At 35.2% G+C, this 14575-nt stretch overlaps 1 protein-coding gene across 1 annotated transcript; it reads left to right on the top strand.

Moving 5' to 3' along the window:
* Positions 1 to 5331: 5331 nt before the first annotated feature.
* Positions 5332 to 14051, top strand: LOC113110959 (26S proteasome non-ATPase regulatory subunit 14). The gene is made up of 11 exons (XM_026275290.1): positions 5332 to 5450; positions 6042 to 6098; positions 9919 to 9990; positions 10286 to 10405; positions 10553 to 10623; positions 10706 to 10856; positions 12367 to 12474; positions 12571 to 12645; positions 12731 to 12856; positions 12984 to 13046; positions 13862 to 14051. Exons 2-11 carry the CDS (start codon positions 6051 to 6053, stop codon positions 13958 to 13960), a joined length of 933 nt encoding a protein of 310 aa, XP_026131075.1. The 5' UTR covers positions 5332 to 5450; positions 6042 to 6050; the 3' UTR covers positions 13961 to 14051.
* The last annotated feature ends 524 nt before the right edge of the window (positions 14052 to 14575 follow it).

The following is a 14575-nucleotide window of genomic DNA, read 5'->3' as shown; positions in this document are numbered from 1 at the left end:
TGGGGAATGGGATCTTAAAATATGTCTTGGAAATAACAAAGCCTGGATTGTTAAAGGCACCGATCATAACAGAAATACTTCGTAGGCATGGCGCCATCAACATACGGTTTCACTCATGCACAAGTTATCCCCTGAAATGTATTTATTTTTATTCAATTTCACATTGGTTTTCTTTTTTTTTAGATTGTAGCGGTCAACAAAACTGGAACATCTTCTATTTTAGGAGCAGAGAAAAAGGGTATATTTCACCGTAAGCTCTGGGCCTGTGTCATCTCAAACCCCATTGCTGAATAATAGATGGCATGTGCTGTTCTCTGGTTCCCAAAGGAGCTTCCTCTTCCCTCAGGCCCACTGCGATCACCTACTGGGAGGCTCCTGAACACGGTTCACTTATTGGCCAAATGGATCCCAGTCACCGCTTGATATCCCTTTATACTGCTCCACAGGCCCAGTTAAACCACACAAACTGTGCTGGGTTGGAAGGAAAAGAGGAATCTGGGGCTGTCTGTAGCATGGGAAAGAATATTATTAATCGTAAAAAGAAAAAGCCGTTTGGTATTTAGGCATTACTTCAACTATGTGCACTTTTGACCTTGTGGATATTTCAAAAAAGAAACTCAATAGTCACACTCTGGTGTATTTTAATTTGTCCATATTAAAAATGCATTGCATGTAATCTTGTATTGAGTTTCAGAACATTCTGTGATGGAAATGCTTTTTGACGTCTTGTGTAAAATATATATACACAGTTCATTACTTTTTTTTTTGCTGAAATGATGCATAAAAAACTTATCTCTATATTTTATTTTATATATTCATATCTCATATTTCATCTCAAGCTTGTCAATGACTTTTGTTTGGTTTGGACATGGAAATGATGCAACAACCAAGAGTCATAATTTGTGTAAAAGTTCATATAAATCTCTTAGACATAATTATTAAAATTGAATAAATATATATATATATATTTTTATTGATTTCAAGGATGAGGATAAAGGATAAAATAATGAAATAATAGGGTATATAATGAAAGGCATTTAAAAATAGAAAATAATAATATGATTTCCGAGTCAATATATATATATATAGAAATAAAAATAATAACTACAGTAACATGGGCTTCACATAACAAAAAATAAATTGAATTGAAGCATTTTACTGAATTTCCTCTGGCTAAAAACCAGAAGGCATTTTGATGCCTGTTTCCTCTCAGTGTTTTTCCCCTGTGGTTTCCTTCCTGTAATCTGATCTATGAACTTTTACTCTCAACATTCCAGGAATCCCCCCCCCCCCCTCCCCAACCATCACCATCAAAACACACATTCTCCACCGCACGGCCGTGACGAAATTCCCCACATATTGACCAAATGACTCACATTCCAGTCACTTCCACATTTGTGAACAACCATGATGCTGTTCTGATCCCAACACCTCCATTAGCGAGTCGAGCGCAGTGTTTTTATCCACTCGAGAGGCCCAGACTCTAATGCAGCAGTAATATGATCGCTGTACGCAAGCTCGCTCACATATTGAGCCAGTTTAGGGCTGATCTGCAATCTTTAGTTGTAGTCTTAAGTCTTATCTCCAGCTGGCCAGAGGGGGAAAGCTGTAACGGGATCCTGTCCTGCAGGAGAAGGGTGGGTAGGTGGGTGGTCGGAGAAGCTGGAGGCATTTATGGCAGAGGAGGCCGAGGGGTCTGAGATTCCACTGAATGAACCCCCTCTAGCTTGATTGGGGGGCTTGCATTTGTGTTTAAGAGAAAGGGAGTGTGTTTGGGATGGGGGGTGGGTCACAGCGCATTACTGACATAGCAGTGAAGAAGTCTGGTTTTCACAACCATTCCCATCTTCTCTCGTTCAAGCACACCATCCCCCTTTTTCTCATGCTAACTGTTGTATGATATCTACCTCTTACTCTCCCCCCGCCAGGGGCTTATGATTGCTTTTAACACATTCTTGCATGTGCAAATGCAAGATCAGTTTCACATGCTTAAACTCGTAATCTCTGTTGGTAACAGAGATGAACCCGTTGGGTGAATGAGTAACACGCACGATGGAGTCTGTGGTTATAAACACACTGGTTTCTCACGTTTAGCCATACTGATTGCTGTCTTACAGCTGTATCATATCACTTCTTGAGTGCTGAGAGAATAAGTTGGAACAGGAAGTGCTGTTCTAGGTGAAGAGTCAGATTTGGTGTTTTCATAAGCTTCATTTCCCATGACTTTCTCTGTTTCTGCTCCATGTTCTGCTATTTGAGAGACAGATCTTGTCATTCTACATGTGTGTTAGAAAAAAGTCAGGGTTTGCATGGGTTATACGGGTTTGTTTGCACGAACATAAAAGTAAATGCACAAATGCTTGCAAAAGGGAACATAAGGAAATGCATTGCTTTGTGAAGGGAATTATTGACTGTTAAGAGCATGAAACCATCAAAACATGAGACAAACTATTATTATTAATAATTTTTATTATTATTGGTTTCTCTCTTATTTTGATGTTCTCAGCTGTCAACACTGGTTTTATTTAACTGTAGTAAATTGTATTCATTTTATTTAATGTAGTAAATATAATAATATTAATAATAATAATAATTTTATAAAATAATATGATTTATTTATTACATTAAATACAATAAGGAAAATCAGGAATTCACAAGTAAGTTGCATTGGATGAAAGCATAATAAATGTATAAATGTTTGTAAAAAGAGATAAAAGAGAGACACATAAGAGTGACTTTTGACTACCTATTATTATTATTATTATTATTATTATTATTATTATTATTATTATTATTATTATATTAACATCATATAATTAATTTAGCACATTATACACAACCAAGAAAAACATGCAGTGATTTATTGGCTGTTGAGAGCATGAAGCCATCACAAGAAACAAACAACAACAACAAGAAGATTATTCTTATTATTATTTCGAATAAAAAGCATTTTTGATATCGTGCTGATTGATTTGCCACTTTGTCCTGCAGAGCTAAATCTTAGTCCTGAGACAAAAGCATTTGAGAACCACCGAGTACTTTCTCTGACTACTTCTGAATGATAAACAGCAAGAGAGGCGGTCTAGCTTCATTGACAGCTGGTTCAGATAGAGGCAGAGACTCAGCATATCTTACTTGATTAGAAGAGTGATCCATTTCCACAGGAAGTCATCCTACACCTCTCACTGTACCACTTCCTGTTGAGGGCTGTAGCAGATGAAGCTGCTCTAGTTTCACATCAGAAAGAGTTTCACCCAAGAAACTGATATTGATCTAATCTAGAGACTATTTAAAGTCTACATCATGAGTGACAGCTAGCCAAGCTGCACGCTTGTATCTTTGTCACGCCCCATATCTCTCCACAGGAGGGTTGCTGCCACCCTCTGGAGAGCATTTCATTTTTTGCCAGGACAAGAGGTCTCCTTTGAACTTTGCCCTGGGGTCATGCCTGACTCTCATAAGTGCTGAAGTCCTGTGGGGATAATTGCTAGAACAGACACCTCAGCAGCCGTGGAAACACTCTGCCCTGATTGGTGGACGGCCTTCTTCCTAGAGCTCATATTCTGAACTCTAACCTGTGGGGGATTTATTGTGAAGCAATTAGTGACTTAGATGTAAAGATGTCGTAAATGGTATTTTAAGTGAATTCGGAACCATTTTAAGAATCGCTATTGTAATGCACCAAATAATACGCTCACACAAAACGAATGTAGGGTTTTAATTAAAAGTGAAAACATTATTTTGAATTATTGTGATGACCTCAATGCATATTAAAGAATGCCATTTCACTGTTGCCATAAAATGTTGTTTGATATTTCATATGCCTAAAAAAAGCCTATTTGACCAAGTGTTTTATTTCAACTCCAGAGTTTCCCCTAGAGGTCCTTTGCAGGTCCTAATTGTGGCACATTATTAACTTTTGACTTTATGATCCTTAAACATATAAGATAGTAATATTAGGTAATATCATTAAAAGCAATGTTTGCACTGCTCTGGGAGTCCCTGAGCAGACTGAACTAGTTTTAATATCTTTGTTGTAATTTCAGGGGTGTTACATTATTGGGATGTATTAAAATGTTAGTTAGCCTGGATTTCTTATGTGAAGTATAGTTGATTAATTATATATATAGTTATAGTAATATAGTTAATTAAATCGCTAAGATTAATTAAAAACAAAAAAATTATTTCTCTTCTGAGGAGATATGAGATCTTTCATGTACCGTGATTAATCCTTGGTTCTTTTCAACTATTACATTATTTCAGACGACTTTGGATGTATTGATAATACATTTTATGTAATTTATGCTAAGTTGTATCTCTATAATGTCATTTTTGAAATTGCAATAAAAAAGTATGCAGCGCTGCTCTCAAACTGCTCTTCTGCTCACAGCGCCCTCTAGTGCAGATAAACACAACACTACACTGAGATTAGCCAGGTCTACTTAATCACAGCTCAAGTCTTCCATCTAGTGGTTCTTAATTGTCATGACATCTCGTGAGAGCGCTGTATGTCCAGAGATTAGAGTCAAAGGATGGTGTAACACGCGTAATATGAGCTGAATGGCACTGTTGTGTCAGAAAACTGTCCCGTTGGTCACATTTGAGACTTAAGTGAGACTACAGAGAAAATGGATTGGACACATGCAGCAAAAACATGAAATCTAATTTATGTAGCAAAAAATTAATTTTCATGTCATGAATTTGGTTTTTAATTGAACTAGGATGTTACATTTTGTTAATTAAATGTTGATGAAAAATAAGAAAATGAATTCAGTATTTCCAGTTTCAAAATAAAATCAATGTAAAAAAAAAAAAATATATATATATATATATATATATATAAAATAACAAAATTCCCCAGTACAAACAAGAAACAAACGACCTCTGGTGGGTCGAAGGTTGAATTATTTAAATGTAAAACGACATTATGGTAAATGCAAAACTTATAGTTTTATACATTATACAATATGCAGCTTTTTTTAAATAATGATCAAATATTATCTCAACGTGATCTCATTGAGTTATTCTGTTAATATGGTTGTATTGTACCATTTCATTTAACTTTGGTTAAGACTGTTTTTGATTCATCAGCTCGTATATTTATTGTGTGTGTGTGTGTGTGTGTGTGTGTGTGTGTGTGCGTGTGCGCGCACACATATTTTATTAGTATTATTAAATATAATAATATAATGTATACTAATAAAATTATAAATATATATATAAAAATTATATAAAAACATAAATATTATAATACAATAATAAAATGTATGTCTGTGAGTCACTTCTGAATTAAGCGTTTACGGAACTTTTATTTTGAAAATCAGATCGCTTTGCGCTGTATAACTCTGTTGTGGTCCGCTTCACGGAGGTAATTCTGGCTGATTCATTGTAACGTTAGTTGGGCTGAAACTTAGCAGGCGCTCACACATTATCTCTTTCTTATTGCACAGGTAAAGAAATACTACACATTAGCTATCATAAAATATTTCTTTATGTCATATAGTATTGTCCGAGGGGATGTTTCTGTGATTAAACACTGTTAGTATGTTGTTGAGTGGTTACGTGTATTAAGCCTCTGTAGCACTATTAGCCTTTCTTGCAGTGTGGAGATAAATGAAGTTATAAATGTGAAACTCAAGCAATTTTTTTTATTATTTCATAGTCTATTTTAAGACAACAAAAAATTAGTTTTCCTGTTGTTTATGTGTTCACATGGTACATAGTAGTGTATGTAAATAGCACTTTGCTAAATAGCTTAGCATGTTAGCAGTCTGAGGTTTGACAGTGAAAACCATGTGTCTGATTTGTGTAACGTATATCACAAAAAAGCTAATTGATTTTAATTTTAGGTGTTGACATCGTGATCTGTTTTTTATAAGTTAGACGTTGAAAACAGAAATGTAACGTTAGGTATTTTTGAATACCCACCACATGTTTATATTGATGAATTAGCAACATTCATGAACGTGCCCAGGTCTTTTAACATGAAAAGACTGACAAGTTTGTAAACTTAAGACAACTGCTTGTTTATATGTTTCTAGATCTAAGGAATGGACCGGCTTTTGAGGCTTGGAGGGGGAATGCCTGGACTCAGCCAGGTAATATTTATTATAGATTTTAATATCTATTTAATAAACGTGATGTTTCATATGGTTGTATCTGTGAGTGACAGCAGTCTGCAGTCATTAGACAGCTGAATGATGAAGATTGCATCACACAGCATATGATGTTTGCTACACCTGCCGTCACACACAGTTCATTTACACAGTTCACATTTCATTAAAAAGGCACTCCAACATGTCCTCCCCAGCTTGCTATCCATAAAAAAACACTGCTAGACTACCGTTCAAATATTAGATTTTTTTAAAAGATAAAGAAAAGGAATTTAATACTTGTATTCTGCAAGGATGCATAAATTGTTAAAAAGGACAGAACAATAAAGACATTTGTAATGATACAAAAGATTTTTGTCTTAAATAAATGCTGGTCTCTTGAGCTTTATATTCATGAAACAATCCTAAATAAAATGGTCACAGTTTGCACCAAAATATTAAGCAGCATATTAGAATGATTTCTGAAGGACCATGTCAGAGTGAAAACTGGAGTAAAGATGCTGAAAATTCAGCTTTGCCATTAAAGTGATAAATTACATTGTAAAATATATTAAAATAAAAACAGCTTTTTAAAATTGTAATAATGTTTAACAAAATTACTGTTTAGCTTTATTTTTACCACAAAATAAATTGCAGCCTTCTTTTGAAAAGATAAAAAAAAATCGTACCCACCCCAAACATTTGAACGGTAGTGAATATAATTAAAGAGTAAGACCATTTTGTGCTGAAAATAGCAATGAAAATCCTGTGCTTTTTTTCATTTATTTGTTTATTTCTGTAGAATTTTATCTGAGCAAAAATTTTGAATTTCTTTTTTTTGGGGGTGGGGGGGGGGTGTTGTTGAGGGGGATGGCAGTATTGTGAGATTGTCCTCATGTGGTTTTTCTCAAGTGTTCATGATGGGTAGAGAGACATCTCTCAGCTCTCTCTGCCAATTAACACTTCCAGTAACAAGCTGCCTTCCTCTGATTCACACCTCACTCCAGCAGACAGCGCAGAAGAGCGTGAGAGCAGAAAATAAACACCCATGATTCTGTTCAGTCGTGCTGCTCTCATACTCCTTTTTCAGTTTACAGCTGCACATGATTGGTGTTTAAAAGTTGTGCATATTTGATACAAAACTGATTGCCTTAAAGTGTTGATTGGATTCATATAGACTTTTTTTTTTTTTTTACAATCCTAGTGAGCTCTGATTGGCTGGTTGATGTTCATATCCATATGGTCTTATGTTTGTGTATTTTATGATAATTGAGGTAAATATAATGTGTACATGACAATCACACAAGGATCACTAAATCTCTAAAACATGCTCCCCAAGCATATGGATAGATTGCAAGATGGGTTTTCATACATCTGTTTATTAAGCATCAGCACGGCATCAATCCTCCACTTTTGGTGTCAGCTGTCAATCAGACCATCTCTCAATCTATCAGATGCCCCCCACCCCAACAATGATAATATATTCCTTACACTTGCTCTACAGGATAACTTAAATATCTAAATAATAATTAATAAATTAAAATCATCAATCTCAAAAATATATGGAAATGGAAAATGGAGATGTACAGTAAACTGGAATTTGTCTACTGTTTTCTACCTTCATTAACGTGCAATTCTTTTTATTATTGAACCACATACAGTTATTTGAATTTCGAAATAATTAATTTATCAGCACTCTTAAGTTTCTTCTAATAAAAATGGTTTGGATACAAACAGCTTTGTCATATAAAATATCAGTGGAAAAACACTGTTCACCTCCAATAAAAATATAACCATTTGTTTACGAAGGAGCTTTTGTTTTTACTGCTTTATTTCACATTATTCACATTCAGTTATTACTTTTGTTTACAGATTTACTGCATTTGTACCATCACATTTCTTTAAGAGCCACTGGTCACATTAGCCTTCTAACTATATTAGTAGAAGGGGTGTAAGAAAATATTGATACACGTTAGTATCGCAATATTTTGTTTGATGATACTGTATCGATTCTCAAAAATGGAATATCGATATAAAAAAAAAATGCTAGATGGCAGTCTTCATCTCTGAACAAATCCTGAGTGACAGGAAAAATCAATTAGAGCACGCCAATAATGTTTATGTTGGCATTAATGTAGTTCGCTGCTAGTAATGGAGGGTAAACGATTTGTCCCAGTTCATGTTTCGGGGGAAACAAGGCTGAAGTGTGCTGTCATTTAGGCTTTTGTGGTAACGTCCGCTGCGGGACTGTTGAGCTGTTGCCGCCGCTTGGCATTCAGTATAATGCACAAGGCTTTATTTTTCAGATTATGTCTTTATTGTTTTTATATACATTAATTTTGAATCCATATTTTTCAACTGTTTTATATACTGTACCAACTTTAATTATATTGACACTGTTTGAGATAAAGGTATCAAGCCAGCTGTATTATATTCTTTATAATGCACAAGGCTTGGTTTTTTAGATTATGCTTTTTTTATATATTGTTGATTTTATTAAAGGATCCTGCAAGCACTTAAATTTATCCCGTTTACTCATACTAGGGCTGCACGATGTGTCGTTTAAGCATCGATATCGTGACATACGAATCTATGATAGTCACATCGTAGGGTGTGCGATGTAGGCTATCGTAGTTGATCTGTTATTCATTATGTGATTCGCAGATTAATTGCACAGCTTATCCATCATAGAGTGAAAGTTTATCATTTGCATGTGTTTTTAAGTCCTGTCAGTTTAACAGGGCAGAGAGAGAGAGAGAGAGATAATACCCCTCGTGCGTATTAATCAATTGACACGATGGTGTCGATGTTTAAATCATTTAAAATGAGAATGTAAGTGTGCTCACCCCATTTTTGTTTGTAAGACAAAAATATATGTATATAGCAGAAAAATAAAATATCGCAATGTCATTTTTTCCCAATATCGTGCAGCCCTAACTCATACTGCACAAAAAGTGGTTCAATAACATTGAATGTTATAGGGATTGATTGTTACAAACACAGATCCCACTGTGTTGTGGTTAAACATTTTTTATTTATTTATTGCCAATGTTTGCATATTGTGGTGTTCTTAATGACAGCTTTCCTTACAATATACAGTATTCCAACAATAAGAAATATCCAAATGTATCGCCTTGCTTATAGTATCGCAGTGTATCGCAATATATTGTAATACACAGCCCTAATTAGTAGGTGTTTTAAAAAAGAATAAGCAGACGCTGTTGACACCTGGTATTAGCACCTGCTTAAAATGCGTCAAGGTTTGGATCTCTGATTTTGTAATTGCTTGTATTAATTTGAGTCACCATGATTAGAATTTCATATCTTCTTAATCTTTTGATGGTTCTTTTAAACCTGTTTTGAACTTGAAAAGTAAATGGTAAACATATTTAATGCAGGTCAATTGCTGGGATATGTATTTTTGTTATTAACTATTCAATAGTCACTAATTCATTTTGATATCAGGAGTGTTTTTTTTAATTGGTAAAATATCTGTAGTTTCATTTAAATGGAAAATCTTTTTGGATATTTTGCTAGTGAAAATTCAGTTTTCCATTTAAAAGAAAATGCATGTCTGTGAATGATTATGGAATTTTTTTATATCAGGAACTCACATTTACTATTTTTAATATCAGAAATTCTTTTTTAGTGGAAATGGAATTAAAAAAAGCAATTTTTACTAGTAACAATTCCATTCCTGATATAAAAGAGAATTACTTTATCTGCTTAAAAATCAAAATCCACATCCTTGAAATGATTGTCTTGATTTGATTTGTCAAATCATCTTGTGACCGATATAAGCAGTGTCTTGTTTTATTTTCTGCAGGGTCCTCCCACAGATGCCCCCGCTGTGGACACAGCTGAACAGGTGTACATCTCCTCACTCGCCCTGCTGAAGGTCAGGATACACACGGTTCCTCTCTCTCACACGCTATCCTTCACACCTGTTCTCACACTGTAAAAAATAATGTAACTGCAATGGTTAATTTCCCCTAGTTTTGTTTATATCATGATTCTGTCGTCACTGTTTCAGTTTTATTGTTATTGCATTTTATATTGCTCTTAATGTGTGTATTATTTGTGTGATTGCTCAGTACCAGTCTGAGCACAAGCATTACTTTAAATGTCTTCATGATTAGAAGAAGCATTGCAATCTTCTCTCTGTCTCATTCCATCTATTTGTTTTTGTGTAGATGCTGAAACATGGCCGTGCTGGTGTGCCCATGGAAGTCATGGGCCTGATGCTGGGAGAGTTTGTGGATGATTACACCGTTCGTGTGATTGACGTGTTTGCCATGCCGCAGTCAGGAACAGTGAGTGAAACATTTCTCAGCACGTTATTATTGTATTTCAAAAGACTCACATCACATTAGAATTCTTGCAAGCTCTAGTGTGTTTCACACTCACACTGTGTTCACCTGTGCTCTTACTGTGATTCTGGATGCTTGTTCTGTTGACAGGGTGTGAGCGTTGAGGCCGTGGACCCTGTTTTTCAAGCCAAGATGTTAGACATGTTAAAGCAGACGGGAAGGTGAGAGGATGAGTGATGGTGGAAATCGAACTACTGTTTTGCGATGAATACTTGATGAGGGTTTGTGATCTGTGTGTTGTAGGCCTGAGATGGTGGTGGGCTGGTACCACAGTCACCCTGGTTTTGGCTGCTGGTTGTCAGGTGTGGACATTAACACACAGCAGAGTTTTGAGGCGTTGTCGGAGCGCGCTGTCGCAGTAGTGGTCGATCCCATCCAGAGCGTCAAGGGAAAGGTAACAGTCCACAAACATACACTACAGTTATTTCAAAGAAATTGATCGTTATTTCAAGTATTTTTATTTTTGGGTTAACCTCTTTCTTCCTTGCATATATAAATGCTTCACACACACACACATTGTTCAGAAAGTCAGAGATCTTTCTTTTCTTCTGTATAAGTGAATGTGCGCTCACACTTCTGTCAGCATGTGAGAATGCCTGGATTTTTTTTTTCTTGAATGTTTGTCGCTGAGCTCTGCTAGCGCCCTCTGAAGCATATGAGATAGTGTAAGGACCCTGAATAGGGGAATAAGAATGGAAAAAGAGGATATTATAAGAGAATGTATTATAGGAAAATGACAGGGGCATTAAAATAAAAGAATGAAAAAGAAGCTGCAAATGACATATTGTGCAGATATTCTCAGTATTTATTACACGCCATAAAGGCATTATATCAATTTGATGTAAATATTTTTCAATCAAGCTTCACCAACAATAGCTTGCATGTATAAATTAATTTATTGTTCAAAAATTAAGGGTAAATAAGATATAAAAAACAACTAAATAATACTTTTATTCATCAGGGATGCTTTAAATTGTTCAAAAGTGAGATTAAAGACATTATAAAATATTTGTTTCAAATAAATGCTGTTCTTTTGAACTTTCTATTCATTGAACAATACTGAAACAAATGAATAAACAAATATTAAGCAGTTCAACTGTTTTCAACATTAATAATGTGAGGAATAGTTCTTGAGCAGGATATCATATCAGAATGATTTCTGAGGATCATGTGACACTGACGACTGGCGTAATGATGCCGAAATTTCGGCTTTGCATCACAGGAATAAATTACATTTTTAAGTATATTAAGATAACACCAAAAGGCAGTGTAATTATTAATTTTTTTAAATGATGTTGGCATTCCAAAAACCATTAACATAATTTATTATTTAAATGCAGAGTCATTGACAAATAATATAATTTACTTATTTTATCTTAATTTATTCGGGGATGGGGAAAGACAATAAAAAACATTAAGTTGAGCTTTAACTTTGGTTGAAACATTTGACTTGAAAGGTTTCATTGCTGCTTTGCACTTGTTCATTTCCCATTTTCAAATATTCCTATCCCACACCTCCGGAGTATCATCTTGTCTCTGTGAACACCGTATGAGTGGTTTAAAGAGAGTTCTTCATGGTGTCAGCACTACATGGTCTCTCTGTCTTTCTCCTGTGCTTGATGATAACACACCATCTGAGGCGAATGGAACGCACCCTTCAACACAGATGTGGGACACTGCAGGATTTTACACCAGTTGGTTTAGTCAGGATCTAACGAGTCCCCAGGGTTCAAGAGGTGTTACTTTGTGTATGTGTGTGTGTATGTTATTTACTGGTGTCCTCTCACTCTCTAGAAACCAAGTGAGGTTGCTTTGTAGCTCCCATAATGCATTAAAATGACCTTTTAATAAACCATTGAATTGCTGAAGTAACATGAATGCCACTTTTTATTTTTCCTCTCCAGGTTGTGATCGATGCTTTCAGGCTCATAAATGCCAATATGATGGTACTGGGTCACGAGCCACGTCAAACCACGTCTAACTTGGGACACCTCAACAAACCCTCTATTCAGGTTCATTTGATATATGCTTCTCTACAATAAATATCATTTAAAAAAGGAAATTTATTTTTTGGTTTTTGTCATATATTGTTATTTTTTATTGTGCAGGCTTTGATTCATGGGCTCAACAGACATTATTACTCCATTACCATTAACTACAGGAAGAATGAATTGGAACAGAAGGTTTGAACTTGTAGATAGTGTTTAAACATGCTTTTAATTTGTTATTTGTTGTAACTAGACAGTCGTAGTGTTTGTTTGTGTTCAGATGTTGCTGAACCTTCATAAGAAAAGCTGGATGGAGGGTCTGACCCTGCAGGATTACAGTGAACACTGCAAACTGAACGAGAACATCGTCAAAGAGATGCTCGAACTGGCCAAGAACTACAATAAGGTGAGAAAAATCACAAGCACTTGAGATGCTTGTTCTCAAGTCTCAGAAATTAAGTGGGAAGCTGAAATGCAGCTTTTATGTAGGATTTATTTATTTAATGTTTGGTTTTGTTTTTTTTGTCCCTTAGGCTGTAGAGGAAGAGGACAAGATGACTCCTGAGCAGCTTGCCATTAAGAACGTTGGAAAACAGGTTATTGGTTCTTTTTTGTTTCCATCTTTATGTTGTTGGTGGTAGGGGTGGGCTATATGAGCAAAATCTTATATTATGATGATACAAGTAATTTTATTGCATAGTAATTATATTGCAAGATTTATTATTTTTGTTTTAATAATTTCTTTTTGTTACCGTAGAAAGTCATAATTCTTGTCACCAGTGTCAATAACACAAAAAAAACTAATACTAGCCTAAATAATTGTATATTTGAAAACTCAAGCTCACTGAAGACAAGTAAACCGTCAGTGAATAACTAAAAATAAGAAACTTATTACAAGCAACAGGAAAAAAATAATAAGAAGAAATACTACATACATTGTATAAAATAATCAAATGAACAAAAACACTGCATATTCTTCACTGTATAAATTAAACGCATTTCATATTAGTTACAAAAGTGGTTTAGCTGTGAGAAACTTCCTCTCTTTTGTTGTTTAATTAACATGAATGACAGACTGCAGGGATATTAGACTGCTGTCACTTTAGGAGCTGCCCGGATTCAGTTAGACTTGCTGCTTTTTGCATTTCAACATCTTAAAATCACTTTTCTAACCGCAATTCTTGAAAACACGTGCAAATTCTAAGCTTTTGTGAGCACATAGCACAGCAGTGTCACATGAGTGTGTAACCGCAATAGAGACGATAGTCCAAAATCTCTACCGGTTGACAAATTGTAAATCTGTAGGTGACCTGGCAAATACTCATCAATGGCAGCAGTTCAAAATATCTGATGTCCTTTTGTAGTAGGTTTACAGGACTTAATGGACCTGCTATTCTCTCTCTCTTTGTAGGATCCCAAACGGCATTTGGAAGAGCATGTGGATGTTCTCATGACATCCAATATTGTGCAGTGCCTCGCAGCAATGTTGGACACAGTGGTGTTCCAGTGATTTCCTTCTCCGTCTCTCTCTGTCTGTGCATAAATGTTCATATTCTACAACTCTTTTGTCTTTTTAAGAAATAAATACAAAATTCCAGTAATGCCATTGTCTTTCCATCATGGACATCAACGGAGGGTTGCACATGTGAAGAAAAACTGTTACACTGTATATAAATGTAAATTAATTATGGATCTTAAATTATTACAGCAAAGGGGATGTAGTGTAGTTTCAGTGTGAATCAGTTGTCCTTGCTTTTCCCCTTGACGTCCAGGCTCTGACAGAGATTTTCAGAGAACAACACTGAAACACCTTAAGACGACAGCACTTCAGGATGTAGCTTAAGTGAGCATCAGTGTGAAATATTTATTTGTGTGCTCTGTAAACGCGGTTGTTCCTGTCTGAAGGGTTTCACTTGAGTTCAGGAATATTTTGAAGTCATCTCTTTTCAAACTCTTTGAATCTGAGAGTTCTATAAATCTGTATATATCTCTGTGTTCCTATATATCAGGTTGCATTTTCTTAGCAAATGCAAGTATTGCACAGTAACTGCCTTCAAGATGATTTTTTATGCTCCCCTTTATTAAAATCAATTCTCAATTCAAGCCAATTTTACTGCAAACAGTT

This window comes from Carassius auratus, chromosome 11 (genome assembly GCF_003368295.1).
Source record: "Carassius auratus strain Wakin chromosome 11, ASM336829v1, whole genome shotgun sequence".
Classification (NCBI taxonomy): domain Eukaryota; kingdom Metazoa; phylum Chordata; class Actinopteri; order Cypriniformes; family Cyprinidae; genus Carassius; species Carassius auratus.
Note: the sequence above shows the minus strand (reverse complement) of the source record. Positions and strands in the feature narration are given on the sequence as shown.